At 40.2% G+C, this 22,466-nt stretch overlaps 1 protein-coding gene across 1 annotated transcript in view; it reads right to left on the bottom strand.

Annotated features, from left to right (window-relative positions):
• Positions 1-22,466, bottom strand: part of LOC121374216 (protein WWC2-like) — a 94,441-nt gene that overhangs the window by 17,890 nt on the left and 54,085 nt on the right. The window contains exons 7-18 of the mRNA XM_041501212.1: positions 20,696-20,821; positions 19,999-20,150; positions 18,770-18,934; positions 18,242-18,331; positions 16,824-17,693; positions 16,041-16,106; positions 15,084-15,170; positions 14,206-14,389; positions 7,207-7,404; positions 6,221-6,309; positions 5,701-5,804; positions 5,164-5,270 (exon numbers count right to left, since the gene is read on the bottom strand). Coding sequence (XP_041357146.1) covers positions 5,164-5,270; positions 5,701-5,804; positions 6,221-6,309; positions 7,207-7,404; positions 14,206-14,389; positions 15,084-15,170; positions 16,041-16,106; positions 16,824-17,693; positions 18,242-18,331; positions 18,770-18,934; positions 19,999-20,150; positions 20,696-20,821 — 2,238 coding nt within the window. The remainder of the gene's footprint in view (positions 1-5,163; positions 5,271-5,700; positions 5,805-6,220; positions 6,310-7,206; positions 7,405-14,205; positions 14,390-15,083; positions 15,171-16,040; positions 16,107-16,823; positions 17,694-18,241; positions 18,332-18,769; positions 18,935-19,998; positions 20,151-20,695; positions 20,822-22,466) is intronic.

Below are 22,466 nucleotides of genomic sequence, written 5' to 3' on the forward strand. Positions count from 1 at the left end.
CATCATCTCGTCATAGTCCTACAACACAGTTAATACAACACATTAACTTCCTGCATCATCTCGTTGTAAGGTAAATGCTGAACAAGAAACAGCCCAATGTGCCCACCGACGCGATCAAACTAAGGTAAATGCTGGAACGAGACACAGCCCAATGGGCCCACCGACGCGATCAAACTAAGGTAAATGCTGGAACGAGATACAGCCCAATGGGCCCACCGACGCGATCAAACTAAGGTAAATACTGGAACGAGACACAGACCAATGGGCCCACCGACGTGATCAAACTAAGGTAAATGTTGGAACGAGACACAGCCCAATGGGTCCACCGATGTGATCAAACTAAGGTAAATGCTGGAACGAGACACATCCCAATGGGCCCAACGTGATCAAACTAAGGTAAATACTGGAACGAGACACAGCCCAATGGGCCCACCGACGTGATCAAACTAAGGTAAATGCTGGAACGAGACACAGCCCAATGGGCCCACCGACATGATCAAACTAAGGTAAATACTGGAACGAGACACAGCCCAATGGGCCCACCGACGTGATCAAACTAAGGTAAATACTGGAACAAGACAGCCCAATGGGCCCACCGACGTGATCAAACTAAGGTAAATGCTGGAACGAGACACATCCCAATGGGCCCAACGTGATCAAACTAAGGTAAATGCTGGAACGAGACACATCCCAATGGGCCCACCGATGTGATCAAACTAAGGTAAATGCTGGAACGAGACACATCCCAATGGGCCCACCGACATGATCAAACTAAGGTAAATACTGGAACGAGACACAGCCCAATGGGCCCACCGTGATCAAACTAAGGTAAATGCTGGAACGAGACACATCCCAATGGGCCCACCATGATCAAACTAAGGTAAATACTGGAACGAGACACATCCCAATGGGCCCACCGACATGATCAAACTAAGGTAAATACTGGAACGAGACACATCCCAATGGGCCCACCATGATCAAACTAAGGTAAATGCTGGAACGAGACACATCCCAATGGGCCCACCGACGTGATCAAACTAAGGTAAATGCTGGAACGAGACACATCCCAATGGGCCCAACATGATCAAACTAAGGTAAATGCTGGAACGTGACACATCCCAATGGGCCCACCGATGTGATCAAACTAAGGTAAATGCTGGAATGAGACACATCCCAATGGGCCCACCGATGTGATCAAACTAAGGTAAATACTGGAACGAGACACAGCCCAATGGGCCCACCGATGTGATCAAACTAAGGTAAATACTGGAACGAGACACAGCCCAATGGGCCCACCGATGTGATCAAACTAAGGTAAATACTGGAACGAGACACATCCCAATGGGCCCACCGTGATCAAACTAAGGTAAATGCTGGAACGAGAAATAGCCCAATGGGCCCACCGACGTGATCAAACTAAGGTAAATGCTGGAACGAGACACAGCCCAATGGGCCCAACGACGTGATCAAACTAAGGTAAATGCTGGAACGAGACACATCCCAATGGGCCCACCGTGATCAAACTAAGGTAAATACTGGAACGAGACACAGCCCAATGGGCCCACCGATGTCATCAAACTAAGGTAAATACTGGAACGAGATACAGCCCAATGGGCCCACCGTGATCAAACTAAGGTAAATACTGGAACGAGACACATCCCAATGGGCCCAACGTGATCAAACTAAAGTAAATGCTGGAACGAGACACAGCCCAATGGGCCCAACGTGATCAAACTAAGGTAAATGCTGGAACGAGACACAGCCCAATGGGCCCACCGATGTGATCAAACTAAGGTAAATACTGGAACGAGACACAGCCCAATGGGCCCATCGACGTGATCAAACTAAGGTAAATGCTGGAACGAGAAATAGCCCAATGGGCCTACCGACGTGATCAAACTAAGGTAAATGTTGGAACGAGACACAGCCCAATGGGCCCACCGACGTGATCAAACTAAGGTAAATGCTGGAACGAGATACAGCCCAATGGGCCCACTGACGTGATCAAACTAAGGTAAATGCTGGAACGAGATACAGCCCAATGGGCCCAACGTGATCAAACTAAGGTAAATGCTGGAACGAGACACAGCCCAATGGGCCCACTGATGTGATCAAACTAAGGTAAATGCTGGAACGAGACACATCCCAATGGGCCCACCGTGATCAAACTAAGGTAAATACTGGAACGAGACACAGCCCAATGGGCCCACCGATGTTATCAAACTAAGGTAAATGCTGGAACGAGATACAGCCCAATGGGCCCATCGATGTGATCAAACTAAGGTAAATGCTGGAACGAGATACAGCCCAATGGGCCCACTGACGTGATCAAACTAAGGTAAATGCTGGAACGAGATACAGCCCAATGGGCCCACCGTGATCAAACTAAGGTAAATGCTGGAACGAGATACAGCCCAATGGAGCCACCGACGTGATCAAACTAAGGTAAATGCTGGAACGAGATACAGCCCAATGGAGCCACCGACGCGATCAAACTAAGGTAAATGCTGGAACGAGACACATCCCAATGGGCCCACCGACGTGATCAAACTAAGGTAAATACTGGAACGAGACACAGCCCAATGGGCCCACCGATGTGATCAAACTAAGGTAAATACTGGAACGAGACACATCCCAATGGGCCCACCGTGATCAAACTAAGGTAAATGCTGGAACGAGAAATAGCCCAATGGGCCCACCGACGTGATCAAACTAAGGTAAATGCTGGAACGAGACACAGCCCAATGGGCCCAACGACGTGATCAAACTAAGGTAAATGCTGGAACGAGACACATCCCAATGGGCCCACCGTGATCAAACTAAGGTAAATACTGGAACGAGACACAGCCCAATGGGCCCACCGATGTCATCAAACTAAGGTAAATACTGGAACGAGATACAGCCCAATGGGCCCACCGTGATCAAACTAAGGTAAATACTGGAACGAGACACATCCCAATGGGCCCAACGTGATCAAACTAAAGTAAATGCTGGAACGAGACACAGCCCAATGGGCCCAACGTGATCAAACTAAGGTAAATGCTGGAACGAGACACAGCCCAATGGGCCCACCGATGTGATCAAACTAAGGTAAATACTGGAACGAGACACAGCCCAATGGGCCCATCGACGTGATCAAACTAAGGTAAATGCTGGAACGAGAAATAGCCCAATGGGCCTACCGACGTGATCAAACTAAGGTAAATGTTGGAACGAGACACAGCCCAATGGGCCCACCGACGTGATCAAACTAAGGTAAATGCTGGAACGAGATACAGCCCAATGGGCCCACTGACGTGATCAAACTAAGGTAAATGCTGGAACGAGATACAGCCCAATGGGCCCAACGTGATCAAACTAAGGTAAATGCTGGAACGAGACACATCCCAATGGGCCCAACGTGATCAAACTAAGGTAAATGCTGGAACGAGACACAGCCCAATGGGCCCACTGATGTGATCAAACTAAGGTAAATGCTGGAACGAGACACATCCCAATGGGCCCACCGTGATCAAACTAAGGTAAATACTGGAACGAGACACAGCCCAATGGGCCCACCGATGTTATCAAACTAAGGTAAATGCTGGAACGAGATACAGCCCAATGGGCCCATCGATGTGATCAAACTAAGGTAAATGCTGGAACGAGATACAGCCCAATGGGCCCACTGACGTGATCAAACTAAGGTAAATGCTGGAACGAGATACAGCCCAATGGGCCCACCGTGATCAAACTAAGGTAAATGCTGGAACGAGATACAGCCCAATGGAGCCACCGACGTGATCAAACTAAGGTAAATGCTGGAACGAGATACAGCCCAATGGAGCCACCGACGCGATCAAACTAAGGTAAATGCTGGAACGAGACACATCCCAATGGGCCCACCGACGTGATCAAACTAAGGTAAATGCTAGAACGAGAAATAGCCCAATGGGCCCACCGTGATCAAACTAAGGTAAATAATGGAACGAGACACAGCCCAATGGGCCCAACGTGATCAAACTAAGGTAAATGCTGGAACGAGACACAGCCCAATGGGCCCACTGATGTGATCAAACTAAGGTAAATGCTGGAACGAGACACATCCCAATGGGCCCACCGTGATCAAACTAAGGTAAATACTGGAACGAGACACAGCCCAATGGGCCCACCGATGTTATCAAACTAAGGTAAATGCTGGAACGAGATACAGCCCAATGGGCCCATCGACGTGATCAAACTAAGGTAAATGCTGGAACGAGATACAGCCCAATGGGCCCACTGACGTGATCAAACTAAGGTAAATGCTGGAACGAGATACAGCCCAATGGGCCCACCGTGATCAAACTAAGGTAAATGCTGGAACGAGATACAGCCCAATGGAGCCACCGACGTGATCAAACTAAGGTAAATGCTGGAACGAGATACAGCCCAATGGAGCCACCGACGCGATCAAACTAAGGTAAATGCTGGAACGAGACACATCCCAATGGGCCCACCGACGTGATCAAACTAAGGTAAATGCTAGAACGAGAAATAGCCCAATGGGCCCACCGATGCGATCAAACTAAGGTAAATGCTGGAACGAGATACAGCCCAATGGGCCCACCGTGATCAAACTAAGGTAAATAATGGAACGAGACACAGCCCAATGGGCCCACCGACACGATCAAACTAAGGTAAATACTGGAATGAGACACATCCCAATGGGCCCACCGACGCGATCAAACTAAGGTAAATGCTAGAACGAGAAATAGCCCAATGGGCCCACCGTCGCGATCAAACTAAGGTAAATGCTGGAACGAGATACAGCCCAATGGGCCCACCGTGATCAAACTAAGGTAAATACTGGAACGAGACACAGCCCAATGGGCCCACCGACACGATCAAACTAAGGTAAATGCTAGAACGAGAAATAGCCCAATGGGCCCACCGACGCAATCAAACTAAGGTAAATGCTGGAACGAGATACAGCCCAATGGGCCCACCGTGATCAAACTAAGGTAAATACTGGAACGAGACACAGCCCAATGGGCCCACCGACGCGATCAAACTAAGGTAAATGCTAGAACGAGAAATAGCCCAATGGGCCCACCGACGCGATCAAACTAAGGTAAATGCTGGAATGAGATACAGCCCAATGGGCCCACCGACGGGACACATCATTAAGTTTCACGACTTTACCTTCTCATCTTCCTCTAGGTCCTCCTCTTCGTCCTGGCCATCCTCGACAAACTCAAACCGCGGAGGACTCGTGTTGATGTCGCGGTGCCTCTCCATGTCTTCAGGTCCTATAACGAGAAAAAGAAACAAATATTGAAGCATATTTCATCTACACACATTTTTGTTTTTAAAATAACCTTTAAAAACTCCACACCACACAAAATGTTAGGTAATTTTGAAGTATTTCGATCAAATCCATATACTTTGTGAAAATTAATACAAATTATAATGTGGGATGTACAGTGAAACTCCTGTAAACTGAACACCCTCTGGACTAAGTAAAAGTCCGGTTTTAAGAGGTATCCAGTTTAGAGAGGTTCTCTTCTGTACAGATATTTAAAAAGGGGCCGAGAAAAATGTCTGGTTTTGAGGGAATTCTGGTTTAGGGTCCGGTTTTGAGAGGTTTCACTTTAAATGTATTGACACACTATCTTACAAGAACCTGTTTAGTATTCCCTATATCTACCGCTATTCCAATAACACCACATCTCTGGTTACCTTGATTTCTAGTCAGTGTAGACGTCTGGGATGAGATTATTGTAGATTCATCACTGCTTTCTTCTTTTACAGTTGACACAACAGAATGGAGAGACTTGAAATGACTGCAAAAGAAAGCAAAACGAACATTAAATTAAAAGATCTGACAAAAAACAGTAAAATATATTGAGATACATGAGAGAAGAAGAAAAAAAGCATCATTAAAGTTTACAAGGAAATAATGTGAACTGTGACAAGAACACCAGTATGTTTGAAGTGCAGTAAGGGGAGATAACCATAATATTATTTTAAATCGAAGGTGGTGATTAATGATCAGTTCAACTTAGCATTTTGTATATTAAATAAAAATGATATGCTGTAAGTGCTTGTAAAATATGTATCATATGTAAGGAATATAGAGGTAATGTTCATTTCTATTTCAAAGTTTGTATACTGAAATCACATTTCTAGGTTTTATCAACATGATGATCATAAATGATGACCATGAAATATTGTGACAAATGAAATAAACTGTAACTACCTTCGTTCCTTTATTTTGTCTAATGATGACTTCCGTAATTTAGCTGATGATTCTTCCAGTAATTTCTTAACTTTATCCGACCCTTCTTTCTGAAACAGTGAATACACAAATAAATACATACTAGCTGGGTGAGGATCAGCAGAAATAATAATTTGTATTCTAAAAGGACTACAAGATGTTAAAATACATCAATTAACAAGAATGTTAAGAAGTAAGGAAGACTTTTTATTAATATAATAAATAATAAATAATACACTGTGCAACACACTGAAGCTTAATGCCAACACACAGGATCTCCGAAGTAGAATATCACTTGGTGAAAATGTATAGTGAATATAAATGGAATCCACGAAAGGATACAAAGATTATAAGCAATAATTGTAAAAGTAACGAAGTTTAAAATTACCATGACCTTACATTGGGGTCAGATGCACAGGCCCTAAGAGGTGTGTAGTTGAAAGACTGGCTTACTCAACACTTATACCAAATATGAAAGCCATTGAGAAACTTTTTTAAAAGTTCCAAATGACCTTGACCTTCAATTGGTGTCACAAATATGTGGCCGAGTGTATTTTGACTTAGCGAATATCCATACCAAATATGAAAGCCATTCGTAGAATGAAGTACAAGTTAAAAAGCTACTGGAAAGACTCAACTTCCAAATAACCTTGACCTTCAACTGAGGTCACAAACACTGAGCAGGAAGAGTACATTATGACTTCGTGTACATCCATACCAAATTTGAAAGCTATCCACTTAATAAATCCGTTTTAACCCTTTTGTAGCATAACGGCATGCTATGCACAGTCATTTTAATTGTGGACATGGCGCACGCTGTATGCCGCTATTAGTTTGACATCAACAAAAGGCTCAGTACAAACATGAAAAAGTTAGGCAAGAAAAAAGAAAAGAAAAAAAGACAAGACAAGAAAAAAAAGAGAACAAATGTTTAGTTTTGAAGAGCACTGTAGTGAAGTGTCTGTTACCTGTGATGGCGTGAGACTGCATGAGTTGCGTGTATCGTCCGAGCTGAGCGTACTGGTGGAGGACGGCTGACTAGCTTCACTGCTCTTCTTCAGGTTCAGGCCCAGGTCAGACTGCATGAACTTGAAGCTGAGCACGTTATACCAGCGTATTGACACTTCATTCGGATCAAAGTCAGCCAAACTCACCTGGGCACAGCCCTGGAAAATACAAAATAAGTTTTGTAAATAAATTTAAAAAATAAAATAATAATAAAAAATAATAAATAAATCAAAATAAAATTATAAATGTAAATATAAACATAAGTATAAATGTGTATATATATATATATATATATATATATATATATATATATATATATATATATATATATATATATATATATATATATATATATATATATATATATATTAATAAAAATATAAATTCAATAATTCAACCTAACATCTCGTGCTCCCCCATCACACACACACACACACACACAAAATAAATAATAATAATGAAAATCCATGAATTGGTCATGTCAACAACCATCAAATTGGTGTAATGTTTTATTAAATAAAGGGCACCCATTTTAGGCAGCATGATCTCTTCTTCCTTCTATCTCCTTCACTCATATGATCAGGTTAATGATACGAAAATAAAATAATTTTCTGTAGCATGTGTCTTAAAATATTTTTGTTGAAAGAACAGATTTAAACAACTACCTGGTATCTTAAAAGGTCTTCTTTTTTTTTACACTTGGCAACTACTTAAGAGGTTTCAATATCAATGTAAATTAGGCTTCTGATCCTTAATACATTTGTAAATTACTAATTAAATTCAACCCTGATGTTACTATCTCCATTACCCACTACTTGTTGCCCTAAACTTTCTCTAAAATTCTTCCTATGTCTACCAATATAATATAAAATAATTTCTCCAACTACACAATATAAAAGTGCTCTAGTTTTTTTCACAATAAAACTGTCAGTACACGTGAACCAATAGATACTGTTTTCCCACAAATAATTGGATATGAACTGCTTCCGACAATAATTGCATGTTAATGCCTATGAAAGCAATAACGGTGCATGGCACTTCATCCTCAATTAGCCGACATCTCCATCTTGGTTATGCTGTGCAGACACACCCAAGTTCACATTACTTCTATTACAGAAGCACCTTGGCAAAGCCATTTAGAGGAACCACTGCGCAACCCATGTCAGACAGTGCTTTTACCCATCTTCACCAGACTTGGCTTCGAACACAACAAAAACAAAACCTTTTTTTCTCATAAAAGCAATTTCAGAAATGATCATCTTGGGAGTGTGGGAAAGTAACGGGATGTTTTAACTGCACCTCCAGCACACTGTTTAACTGATGGTGCATATTTGTTGTGTAATATATCGTAGTGACAACCCTTCAAAAAGTTTTTTTCATAAAAACAATTTCAAAAAGGAGGAGGGGAAAGGAAGGAATGTTTTATGACACCTCTAGCACAATGTGCAATCGATGGTGTCTATTAGGTCTAGGGAATAAGATATAACAAACCTACTGCCACCATAGCTTATTTCTTCATATTAGTAAAGGAAAGGAATGTTTTATGACACCTCTACAACAATGTGCAATCGATGGTGTCTATTAGGTCTAGGGAATAAGATATAACAAACCTACTGCCACCATAGCTTATTTCTTCATATTAGTAAAGGAAAGGAATGTTTTATGACACCTCTACAACAATGTGCAATCGATGGTGTCTATTAGGTCTAGGGAATAAGATATAACAAACCTACTGCCACCATAGCTTATTTCTTCATATTAGTAAAGGAAAGGAATGTTTTATGACACCTCTAGCACAATGTGCAATCGATGGTGTCTATTTGGTCTAGGGAATAAGATATAACAAACCTACTGCCACCATAGCTTATTTCTTCATATTAGTAAAGGAAAGGAATGTTTTATGACACCTCTAGCACAATGTGCAATCGATGGTGTCTATTTGGTCTAGGGAATAAGATATAACAAACCTACTGCCACCATAGCTTATTTCTTCATATTAGTAAAGGAAAGGAATGTTTTATGACACCTCTACAACAATGTGCAATCGATGGTGTCTATTAGGTCTAGGGAATAAGATATAACAAACCTACTGCCACCATAGCTTATTTCTTCATATTAGTAAAGGAAAGGAATGTTTTATGACACCTCTAGCACAATGTGCAATCGATGGTGTCTATTTGGTCTAGGGAATAAGATATAACAAACCTACTGCCACCATAGCTTATTTCTTCATATTAGTAAAGGAAAGGAATGTTTTATGACACCTCTAGCACAATGTGCAATCGATGGTGTCTATTTGGTCTAGGGAATAAGATATAACAAACCTACTGCCACCATAGCTTATTTCTTCATATTAGTAAAGGAAAGGAATGTTTTATGACACCTCTACAACAATGTGCAATCGATGGTGTCTATTTGGTCTAGGGAATAAGATATAACAAACCTACTGCCACCATAGCTTATTTCTTCATATTAGTAAAGGAAAGGAATGTTTTATGACACCTCTACAACAATGTGCAATCGATGGTGTCTATTTGGTCTAGGGAATAAGATATAACAAACCTACTGCCACCATAGCTTATTTCTTCATATTAGTAAAGGAAAGGAATGTTTTATGACACCTCTAGCACAATGTGCAATCGATGGTGTCTATTAGGTCTAGGGAATAAGATATAACAAACCTACTGCCACCATAGCTTATTTCTTCATATTAGTAAAGGAAAGGAATGTTTTATGACACCTCTAGCACAATGTGCAATCGATGGTGTCTATTTGGTCTAGGGAATAAGATATAACAAACCTACTGCCACCATAGCTTATTTCTTCATATTAGTAAAGGAAAGGAATGTTTTATGACACCTCTAGCACAATGTGCAATCGATGGTGTCTATTTGGTCTAGGGAATAAGATATAACAAACCTACTGCCACCATAGCTTATTTCTTCATATTAGTAAAGGAAAGGAATGTTTTATGACACCTCTAGCACAATGTGCAATCGATGGTGTCTATTTGGTCTAGGGAATAAGATATAACAAACCTACTGCCACCATAGCTTATTTCTTCATATTAGTAAAGGAAAGGAATGTTTTATGACACCTCTAGCACAATGTGCAATCGATGGTGTCTATTTGGTCTAGGGAATAAGATATAACAAACCTACTGCCACCATAGCTTATTTCTTCATATTAGTAAAGGAAAGGAATGTTGAATACCACCCCTGGCACACTGTTCAACTGATCATATCCACTTGTTGTCTAACAATATTGTAGTGACATGGTCTTGATAATAAGATAATAAGCCTACTGCCACCACCGAGGTTATTCTTTATATTAGTAAAGAAAAGGAAAGAAATATTTAACAGCACATTATAAACTACAGATGTACGCTGGCATCTTCACTTGGTATAGTGCAAGAAAGACACCTACTGCCCCCAATAGGCTATTTTTAATAAACAGTAGCAAAGGATATTCTATATGCACTTACCAAAGACAGGACAGCATGTACCACAGACTTAGATATATCAGTTATGGGACATTGGCTTGACAGTGGTGGTGGTGGTGGGGGGGGGGGGAATAGGAATCGGACAAGTTCAGTGAGGAAGATCAATCCAGTGACTTGTCTATAACTGCGCACTCTACCAACTGAGATATAGTCCATCCCATCCTCCTACAACGTTGTTTTTTGTACATAATTTCAATTTGGTTTGACATAAGAAAAAAAGTCAGTGTTTTGGAAATAAAAAATTTTAAATACAATTTTTGTGTGCAATTTAGAATACAATTGGCTCTGAAATAAATAACTTATAGTAAATTTCAAAGTATGAAAAAATGCATTTCCTGTGGGAAGGACAATAGATATCTTCCCTAGAGTATCAAATACAGTAATGTAGTCTTGGGCGTTTTCGGTGGTGGGGGTGGCGGTGGGGATGGGGGTGGGGCAAGTGGAAGAGTCTAAATGTTGGAGCACCCACCTGGGAGAGAGGGTGTTGGAGAGCAGAATATGGTTGCAGCTAATTCTGTTCTTTGTTCAAAGAGATTATAATGGTTTGATGTTTAGCTCAGAAATCAACAGGTGTGTTTTTACAGTCTCCCAACACACACACACACACACACACACACACACAGTCAGTCTTCCAACACACACACATACACACACAGTCAGTCTCCCAACACACACATTCACACAGTCAGTCTCCCAACACACACACACAGTCAGTCTCCCAATACACACACACACACAGTCAGTCTCCCAACACACAGTCAGTCTCCCAACACACACACACACACAGTCAGTCTCCCAACACACACACACATAGTCGGTCTCCCAACACACACACAGTCAGTCTCCCAACACACACACACACACACACACAGTCAGTCTCCCAACACACACACACACAGTCAGTCTCCCAACACACACACACACACACACACATACAGTCAGTCTCCCAATACACACACACACACACAGTCAGTCTCCCAACACACAGTCAGTCTCCCAACACACACACACACACAGTCAGTCTCCCAACACACACACACATAGTCGGTCTCCCAACACACACACAGTCAGTCTCCCAACACACACACACACACACACACACACACAGTCAGTCTACCCACACACACACACACAGTCAGTCTCCCAACACACACACACACAGTCAGTCTCCCAACACACACACACACACACACACACAGTCGGTCTCCCAACACACACACACACAGTCAGTCTCCCAACACACACACACACACAGTCAGTCTCCCAACACACACACACACACACACAGTCAGTCTACCCACACACACACACACAGTCAGTCTCCCAACACACACACACACAGTTGGTCTCCCAACACACACATAGTCGGTCTCCCAACACACACATAGTCGGTCTCCCAACACACACACAGTCAGTCTCCCAACACACACACACACACACACACAGTCAGTCTCCCAACACACACACACACACACACACAGTCAGTCTACCCACACACACACACACAGTCGGTCTCCCAACACACACACACACACAGTCAGTCTCCCAACACACACACACACACATAGTCGGTCTCCCAACATACACACACACACACACACAGTCAGTCTCCCAACACACACACACACACAGTCAGTCTCCCAACACACACACACACAGTCGGTCTCCCAACACACACACACAGTCGGTCTCCCAACACACACACACAGTCGGTCTCCCAACATACACACACAGTCGGTCTCCCAACACACACACACAGTTGGAGCAAGCAGGCGCTCGTCACTTGTAATTTTACAAATTGTACGTCTTAATTACCGGTAGGCTGTTTTATTACCACTCAGCTAAAACTCAGGCTTTTCCCAGCAAGCTTGTATTATTTGTGTAGCATAATAAAATACAATTTACACTTTACTGCCAAACTGGAAATACTTGTAAACCAAACGTAGCCTTTTGGCAGCATATATTTCATTAAAAACCCACAAACAACAAAAATAGAAGTTTAATACCAATACACAACATCACACATGGTGAGGTTCCCCAAGATACATGCAGCGAACATTTTGTTCAGTATCGCGTCGCGAAACGCGATGCAGTTTCCGGCTATCGCTACACAATATTAAAACGTATCGCTAAATGTCGCGATGCATATTTTTGACAGTATTAAATTTTGAAGATCGTCCTTAACCCCCAAATATTCCACTGATAACATGTTAAATCTATCACTGTAATGAACTATTTATCTAGGTGTAGATTTCCAAGTTTCATCAGATATTTTCTTTTTTGCAACCCTCCGATTAGGAGCACAGCTTTTACGTGGTAAAACGGCTGTTTAGATATCCACCCACCGATAGACACGATAACATTATGACGTTTAGCTTAGGTTACAAATATTTTTCAACAATTTGCAAACAAAAAATCGTGTCATTTTTTAAAAATAATTACGTGAATCTTTGACAAGAATAATTTTTAAAACAAGGTGAAATTAGTTAGCACATCGTATAGCGCATATAGTTTTGAAATGACCTCTTAATCGACCGTCTATTCCCAATAATTTGACGTCACGCAGCAAACGTAGTTCGAGCAAGGTTGTTTTAAAAAACAATGGCGACAAAAAAGAGAACTCTGTGGACACTGTTGCATCGAAGAGACCAAACATTGCTTGCGAGTCATCCTCCAACACTGAGTTTACTGAATGACTCTAAATTTAATTCTGTTTTTTGGGGTTCTGAACTAGAAATGTCACTAAAAGTTGATATAAAGGTTGCAAAAACTATTTTGTTCATATTTAATATACCATACTAATGTTACAGAAATCGCTAATCAAAATAAGTGATTGCTAATCAATTTTAAAATTGATTCACGACTGTCGCTAATCAAAATTTTTAAAACAAAATGTTCTCCGACATGTGCACACAGTGTGAAAACCACAGGACTTTGAAGATACTTGCGTACAAATATACATATTATAACGCATAAGAAAGCCAACTACTTACAAAGGCAGGTCACTTAGTGCTTTTAATTGTATTACGAAGCAAGAAATGACATAAAAAATGGGTGGATGAAATGGAATGCAATGCAATGGGATGGAATAGATGGATGGGATGGATGGGATGGATGGATGGATGGATGGATGGATGGATGCATGGATGGATGGATGGATGGTTGGTTGGTTGGATGAATGGATGGAATGGATGGATGAATGGATGGATGGATCGAAAGTGGGAATGAATGGATATATGGATGGATGGATGGATCAATGAATGGACTGATTAATGAATGGAAAGAAAGGGATAAGATTCCTTGTTTAATGACACCCCAGAAGAATTTGAACTCAGCTATGGTGACTAACATACAATTACTTTGAATGTTGTTTGAGAGAGAGTTGAAACCTGTTGGTTGAAGTTTTATATGGATGGATGGATGGATGAACATGGACAAAATAAAATAAATAACTAACCAGGCATTCATCTTCGTGATTGTCGAGAAGACTCCAAATATTAACTTGCAATGTTTTTGATGACAGTTTGTTCTCAGGAATAGCAACGTGATAAATCTCGGCGAACTTGGGCGAACACAAATCACTCGAAGACTTGGTAGTCCAGGAAATGTTCATGTGAGGCAGAAGGGCTGCTTTAATACACCTGAAATAGGCAATACACATCGTCTTATTTATCATCGTGTTTCTTCAAAACACAGGCAAGTTTAAATCATGGTCACCCTCTTATCCCATATGAAACACAGCACATTAATTAATGACAACGTGTTATAACACGGCTAACTGAGATCACATTTAGCCTTTAGGATATTGCAGGTAACACATATATCTTGCCTGATGTTGCACAGGCTGGAAATAATGGAATAACAGAAATAGCTTTGATACATACCACAGATTATCAATGTTTTTCAGCTTTCTTCGAGAAAAAACTGGGAATATTCAGATGAGAAAGTTATTTTGGGCGAGTATTTTTGCTTGACCACAATGGCAGTATATTGCAGTCATTTTGAGGAATTGATAGCTGATATTGACAGCTAACTTGATCATAAATTTGGCCATGTTACCAACAATGAAAATCACAAAAATTGAGATGTGAATCGTAGTTCGTTTCTAAAAAATATTGAGGTTGGCTCATTCATTGATACTTTACATACAGACAAAATACGGACAAGTTTGTCAGGTTATAACAAACAGAAACATTTAAGATTTGTAGCATGGACGAGAAGTAGACTATATAACATATGAATGACTAAAGTAATCTGTAGTATTGCCTCGAGTACAGCACAAAGATGATAGATGACATTTAGAGGGAGAAAACGAGAAAGGTGAGAGTAGCTTACACTCGGCTATGTTCAGGGAATGCTAATGCTGCTAGGTTTCTGGCCTGCACCAAACCAATCACAAGTTGAGTCTCCAACCCTTCATACCTGAAAATCACAACACAGCAATATGTAACTACATGGCTAACCAGGAGACAAAAGGAATGTCTGCTTAATGACATCTCAGCATTTTTAAACTAACGCACAGTAATTACAGCACTTGGTCTAGATAGAGAAAGGAGGCCTGCTGCTGTTACATGTGCAGGCTAATTCAAGGTGCCAAATTCACTTTGTGCAGTGGGAAGCAATCTTTGCTTTCCCAAATGTTAATCTTGAAGCAAACATTAACAATTGAGAAATAGGTATTGATATAAATTTCATAGATATATAATAAATTAACAGGCATTGAATTCAAGGTTTTTTAAATAGTTTTTTCTTTTTTAGGATTTCACCAGAATGAGCTACTTATGATTGAAAAGAAATAAAGAAAGATATGTTTTATTTAACGATGCACTCAACTCATTGTATTTACGGTCATATGGCATCAGACATATGGTTCAGGACCATATAGATATTGAGAGAGGAAACCTGCTGTTGCCACTTCATGGGCTACTCTTTTCGATTAGCAGCAAGGGATTTTTTATATGCACCATCCCACAGACAGGGTAGTACATACCACAGCCTTTGATAATATACCAGTCGTGGTGCACTGGCTGGAATGAGAAATATCCCAATGCGCCCACCGATCGGGATCAATCCCACACCGAATGTGCATCGAGCGAGCGCTGTACCACTAGGCTATGTCCCACCACGTTTTTTAAACAATGTCTCATTTATATTCATGAAGTAAAATCTAGCCAATCATGACTGTGCACTGGCTGGAACGAGAAATCTACTTATGACTGAAGATGTAATGAATGTCACTTCACTACATGCTGTAGTGTTTGGGTAGACAATGTTCAGGTTACATCCACTTACTTTAACTTTATTTGAATCTGAGCACTTTCCAGGTTTGTTTCTAATACTTCATCAATATCACCAGTCCTGATCAAATAAAGGAAACATGTTTTAACAACACTGACTTTCACAATAGTATTTACAGAACACAGTTTGTGCTTTATATCTAAAATTAATATTACTTATTATTACACAAAGTTTCATAAACACAAAGAAATATGAATATTACAGCCGCCAGGTACAGGACGTAACATTTTTTTTTTTTTTTTTTTTTTTTTAAATTAAAAACTAATCTTTCGAACATGATTTTTTTGTTATTTCTCTGGGGGTTTTTTAAAGAAAAAAAACCCAGAAGGAACTTGAGCGGAGCAAATTATTTGTTCTGTAAGCTCTAACAATTGCAGATTATAAATAACTTAATATTGGTCAACATTAAACATATGCAGCACCATGTCTTCTGAAAAGGTGAAAGGAAACAAAACAACCAAACTAACTGGAAAAACTACAACACAAATTTTCATTGCTGAAACAAAACATTGTTCTAAAAATTCGATTTTAAAATTAAAAAAAAATCATGTGTAGAATGCATTTCATATTTTTAATATATTATTATAATCAAAACAGAAATGGAACAGACTACATGGGGAAAACAACACAAAATTTCTGAAACAGATGCTGAAAATATTATATCAATTCTAAAAATGGAATTCCAATTCAAAACAAGAAAAGACAATATATCCATATATGTAGAATATATTTTGCTCCAATTTTAGAATCAAAGTATATATAAAAAAAAGAACTCACCTCTTGACCGATGCTTCAAAAACTCCACTATCACCGGCTACACTTTCATCACTGACCGCAGCAGACACACTTCTTGTATTGCCTCCAGATAAATTATTACACACTCCCGAGCTACTCTCACTGATAGGGCTTAGAGGGGGGTTCGATGTCGTATCCACCCCGTCCAGGCCCTGACAACGTTTTGTATTATTGCTAAATGTATTTGATTCACTAACCCCGGCAACGAGCGCCGGAGGAACAACAACTTCACTGGCCACAGGCAGGAGTGTCCTAGAGTTATCTACCCTTGGATTCGGTGAAACTATTGAATTTTCGACTATTTTTGATTGCTCGCAGTTTGTATTGAGTACACAGGAAGGTAAAACATGTTCAGAGTTTGTGTCCGGAACGTTCAACACAGTGTTCGCACTCCAGTTCAAGTTACCTCCCATGTCGAACAGTTTCTGTTTCTCGACGGCATTCATATGTTGTCGGTAAGTGGGCGGCAACCCCATGTCGTAAACCGGAGATGTCACAGACGACGTCAGCGATGACGTTGACGATACCGACTTGGCGGACGACGACACGTTCTCGCTGCTGGCCATGACGCTCTGAAGGTAGTTGTTGGTAGCGGCGGCTGCAAGGTCGGGCGACGTCAGAGCTGAGTTCACCGAGTTCTCGTGGATGGGAGACATGCTAGACGTGTGACCCTGCAGCAGCTTCTCCACCCGCTGGTGCAGGTCCTGGAGGGACACGTCGCTGCCACTCGCCGACTGGCTGTAGATGTCCATCGCACTCAGCGAGTTCAGCGAGCCACGACTACTCGCAGACAGCGAGCCCAGCGAGCCAAGGCTGGAGCCGGATGAGATGGACAGGGTGCTTAGAGACAAACTGGAAAAAAGAAGAGACAGACAATTAAATGAACAGTAAATATAGTTTTTAGTGGTTTATAAAGGTAGCAGGTACTGGGATTACATTCTAGCTTAAACTCCCACCTAAGTAAGGTTTGACAGCTCAGTGAGAACGTTTAACAGCTCAATGAGAACGTTTTAACAGCTCAATGAAAGACCACAATACTGACTTCTCTGTTGCTAACCCCACAATCATTAACCCACTCTCCTGGACAGACAGACCAGATACCGGAGGTGTATGCCCACAACAACATAATTTAGCCAAAATGGTTTGGTGTGAAATTTAATTTTTGGAAAACACCAAAAACCCAGAAGAATGGTAAACCACTTATGAAAATGTAAGAGGTGAAAATCACACTGTTCAGTGTTGTGGATGGGAAAATCACTATGAAATAATCAATGTTAGTGGGGTTTATTCAAATGAGGGGTGTCATGTTCAACACCTCTCAGACTGAATTGCCAGGTATGAGAAAGGTACGTCTGTATCACAAAGCAATAATATTCCTATTTTAATGTCATTTTACTCACCTGCGCAGCTGCATCTCCAAGTATGATGTCAGTTTCGTTGTTTCTGATAACTGATGCATAATGGAAACTTTCTCAGTCTGCAGTTTTAATCTGAAACAAAAGATTGCCAAAAAATCATATTTTAATTAATGTCAATTTAATCAATATTACCAAAAAGACAAATCGATAAAAAACTGAAATAATGTTAAAGTCAAAATTTATATTGCAAAATATTTTTATTATAGACCTTAATGAAAGGTCACCATTGTGATTATTTGGTATCCAACTCATGAAGACAACATAAACATTAACTGCAATCTGCAGTTGCAACTTTATCTACTGAAATGTATTCCATATGATTTCATATTTTGATACACAGACAGACCATAATCGTTACAACTATTTCAAATAACAGGAAAAAACAAACTTATGTTTCAGAGTTTCAATGTGATAACTAAATTTCTCATTCCTCATTTTTAAATTCAAAATTTCTTGAGTCATCTTGCACTGCATCTGGTGAGACAGTATTGTGGTTTCGTGAGTGCCTACCTCTCTGCAATCTGCTTGTTGGAGATTTCCAGATGGTGGTTCAAGTCGTGCTCCAGCTGAATAATGCGCTGCTGGATCGACGTCAGTTCTCCCTCGCTCCGTCCTTTAGGATCTATACTTCGCAGTTCTCGCAACAACTGTTCTTTCTCTTGAAGAAGCAGAAGTCTGCAAGATATCAAGACATAAAAAAGTATCCAAAACCAAATCTATTAATGGATATCAAACATTTGGTCATTCTGATACGTAGTCTTCAGAGGAAACACGCTACATCTTTTCATTGGCAGCAAGGGATCTTTTATATGCATTTTCCCACAGACAGGAAAGCACATACGGGCTTTTATATACCAGTCATGGGGCACTGCTTGGGGCAGGGAAAACCCAATGGGTCTGTGAAGGAGATTCAATCCCATGACCCAAGCACCTCAGGTGAGCACTCTACCAACTAAGATATAGATCCCACCCACCCTACCCCCCACACACACCCACAGTCTATTAAACCCAATGGGTCTGTGAAGGAGATTGAATCCCATGACCCAAGCACCTCAGGTGAGCACTCTACCAACTAAGATATAGATCCCACCCACCCTACCCCCCACACACACCCACAGTCTATTAAACCCAATGGGTCTGTGAAGGAGATTCAATCCCATGACCCAAGCACCTCAGGTGAGCACTCTACCAACTAAGATATAGATCCCACCCACCCTACCCCCCACACACACCCACAGTCTATTAAACCCAATGGGTCTGTGAAGGAGATTGAATCCCATGACGCAAGCACCTCAGGTGAGCGACTATACCAACTAAGATATAGATCCCACCCACCCTACCCCCCACACACACCCACAGTCTATTAAACCCAATGGGTCTGTGAAGGAGATTCAATCCCATGACCCAAGCACCTCAGGTGAGCACTCTACCAACTAAGATATAGATCCCACCCACCCTACCCCCCACACACACCCACAGTCTATTAAAGATATATTTTATCTCAACAATTCACAGTTTATCGATGACGTACCTATCTAAACAATTCACAGTTTACCGATGACGTACCTATCTAAACAATTCAGTTTACCGATGACATACCTATCTAAACAATTCACAGTTTACCGATGACGTACCTATCTAAACAATTCATAGTTTACCGATGACGTACCTATCTAAACAATTCACAGTTTACCGATGACGTACCTATCTAAACAATTCACAGTTTACCAATGGCATACCTATCTTTATCGGACTCTGTCTGTCCTGGTATCATCTGGTCCTCGACTTTAGCCAGCTTGTGCTTCAACTCACTCAGTTTTCTTAATGCCTCATCGTACTGCAGTTGTAGTCTGGTATTCTCGGCATATATCCTTCTTTGATTAAGGCAAAACTAAACAGTGAGAAATAGAAAACAACATGTAAGCATAGTTTAAATTATTTATTACATAATAAAGACCTTTTTAATCCACTGACATGTTTTTATTCACAATATAGACTGAATAAAATATCAAAGTTTATCTTTTATATGCACAATAATACAAATTAGAAGACGTTTTTCACATGACAAATACAGCTAGAAGTCTACTAATTCATCAATATTTTCATTTGTTCGAGTAAGTGTTTTGTGTTAGTCAAGTGCAAGGGTGAAATTTTAAATTGCTCAAAATAAAACTATTCTGTAAATTTTTACTTCTCTATCAAATAACCATTTGAGAATATTTTACTTGTCAGGACAAGAAAACATTTACTTTTTCCCATATGCTGGACAGTACATACCACAGACTTTGATTTAGCAGCCGTGTGGCACTGTATGAAACATGGAAAAACATTCAAGTCTATTGAGGGCAATCAATCCTGCAACCCATCACACTTGAGACAAATGCTCTACCACCGAGCTGAATCCTGTACTCATTAGAAAACTAAACGATGAGTTACCTCCCCTATCAAGTCAGTCTGTGACTCTGTGCTGGACTTCTCATGAGTGAGAGACAGTGTCGAGACATCCGGAGACGAGCCGCCATTCTTGCTGAACATGAACTCCTCTTTCAGTCTTGCCAAGCTCTGCAATAACAAGGAAAATTAAAGTTGAAAACTAATCGACACAATATACATTTACCATTCTGACCTTGCAATTTGCTTCATCATTCACCAATGGCATGCCACTGTAAAAGCTGAAATACAATCAAGTAACATCAGCACTTGTTTTTGCCAATACTATGATGAGAAGATAGAATTTAAGCATTTAAAACACAAATGCCAAGACAAAGGGTATTTTAGATAAACTAAATTACTTTTCCTTACATTTGTTATTGCTGAGATAACTTTCTAAATTACAAGGACTGAGGGTTATCAGTCCTGGAAACTTTAAACAATAATAACTCTAGTTATTAGGCAATATATCAAACCATAAAAGAAATATGAATATTAATTTGGTTTTCTTTAATTTATTTTTAATTTTTTTAGTAAATTATTCAGTAGGAATCGCATTAGTTTTGGTGTCTGTTAAAATTATCATGTTTATTTACCAAAATAATTTTACCATGAAGGAAGAATACATATTAAAATATTCACATTAGTTTCATTGTTCAGTCATTTTCAACAAATCCAGTGTTTGTTCAGTCATCAAAACAAAACAGATATAAACTTGAAACTCAGCATCATCACCGATACCCACCTGGAGTTGGTCATTGGCAAAGTCTGAGGTCAAACCCGGGATGGACGTGCCTGAACCTTCTGGATATGGACACATTAATAGAGTTCCCTTCCCTTCATTCCCATAAATTTCTAGTCACCAGGGCCAAGGGTGCAAATGTTACTTTTTTTTTAATAATTGGAATCACATTAGACTACAGGTTATATATTTCAAAATAAATGTGTCTACATTTATTTTTTTGTGGTATATCCAACTACCATTGGTATTATCATTTTGAAAACATTTAAACTAGGATGAGGATTAGAAGCAGTTATGGCACCAGATAAATTACCACAGTAAAAACCTGAAGAAAAGGTACTCAAGTCTACATGTAGATGCATTCCTATGATTTTCTAGAGTATCTTAGCAACACCCTAAAGTATTTGCAAAAATAATGAGGTTTTGCAACCGAGTGTACACATTCAATACACATGGCAACATCTAAAGCCGCAAATACAGCACACGAAGACATGCGAAGTCAGCTGCACATCACTAGACAATGAATCACTGAGAACATCTCTTGTACATGCAAGTCTCTCTAGATGCAGCTTCTCGTAGAAGTAGCTGTCATTGTAAAGTGAAGCACCACAGTTACCTAATATTTACCTGTCGCAGGAGACGGTAAAAGTACACTTTTCTGGCAAAAGGTATCACAATACAAGAGAAGAGTGCACAAGGTCTTGAACAAGCTTGAATAAAGCTTGAAAGGAAGGTAATACATTAAAATATTTATAGTTAGAGAACATCAGTTCAAAAATCTGTTCAAAACTGACCCATATGTGTAGTACACATCAGGAATATTAAAACTAAATGTATGGACAACATCTGTCATTTTCTTTAAATATTTAAGTTAAAAGTTGAGGTTTGTTTTGTTAATGACACCACAAGAGCACGTTGATTTATTAATCATCGGCTGCTGGATGTGATTTATTCATCATGTCAAACATTTGATAATTCTGTCATATAGTCTTAGAGAAAACCCACAACATTTTTACATTAGCAACAATGTATTTT

This window comes from Gigantopelta aegis, chromosome 6 (assembly GCF_016097555.1).
Source record: "Gigantopelta aegis isolate Gae_Host chromosome 6, Gae_host_genome, whole genome shotgun sequence".
Classification (NCBI taxonomy): domain Eukaryota; kingdom Metazoa; phylum Mollusca; class Gastropoda; order Neomphalida; family Peltospiridae; genus Gigantopelta; species Gigantopelta aegis.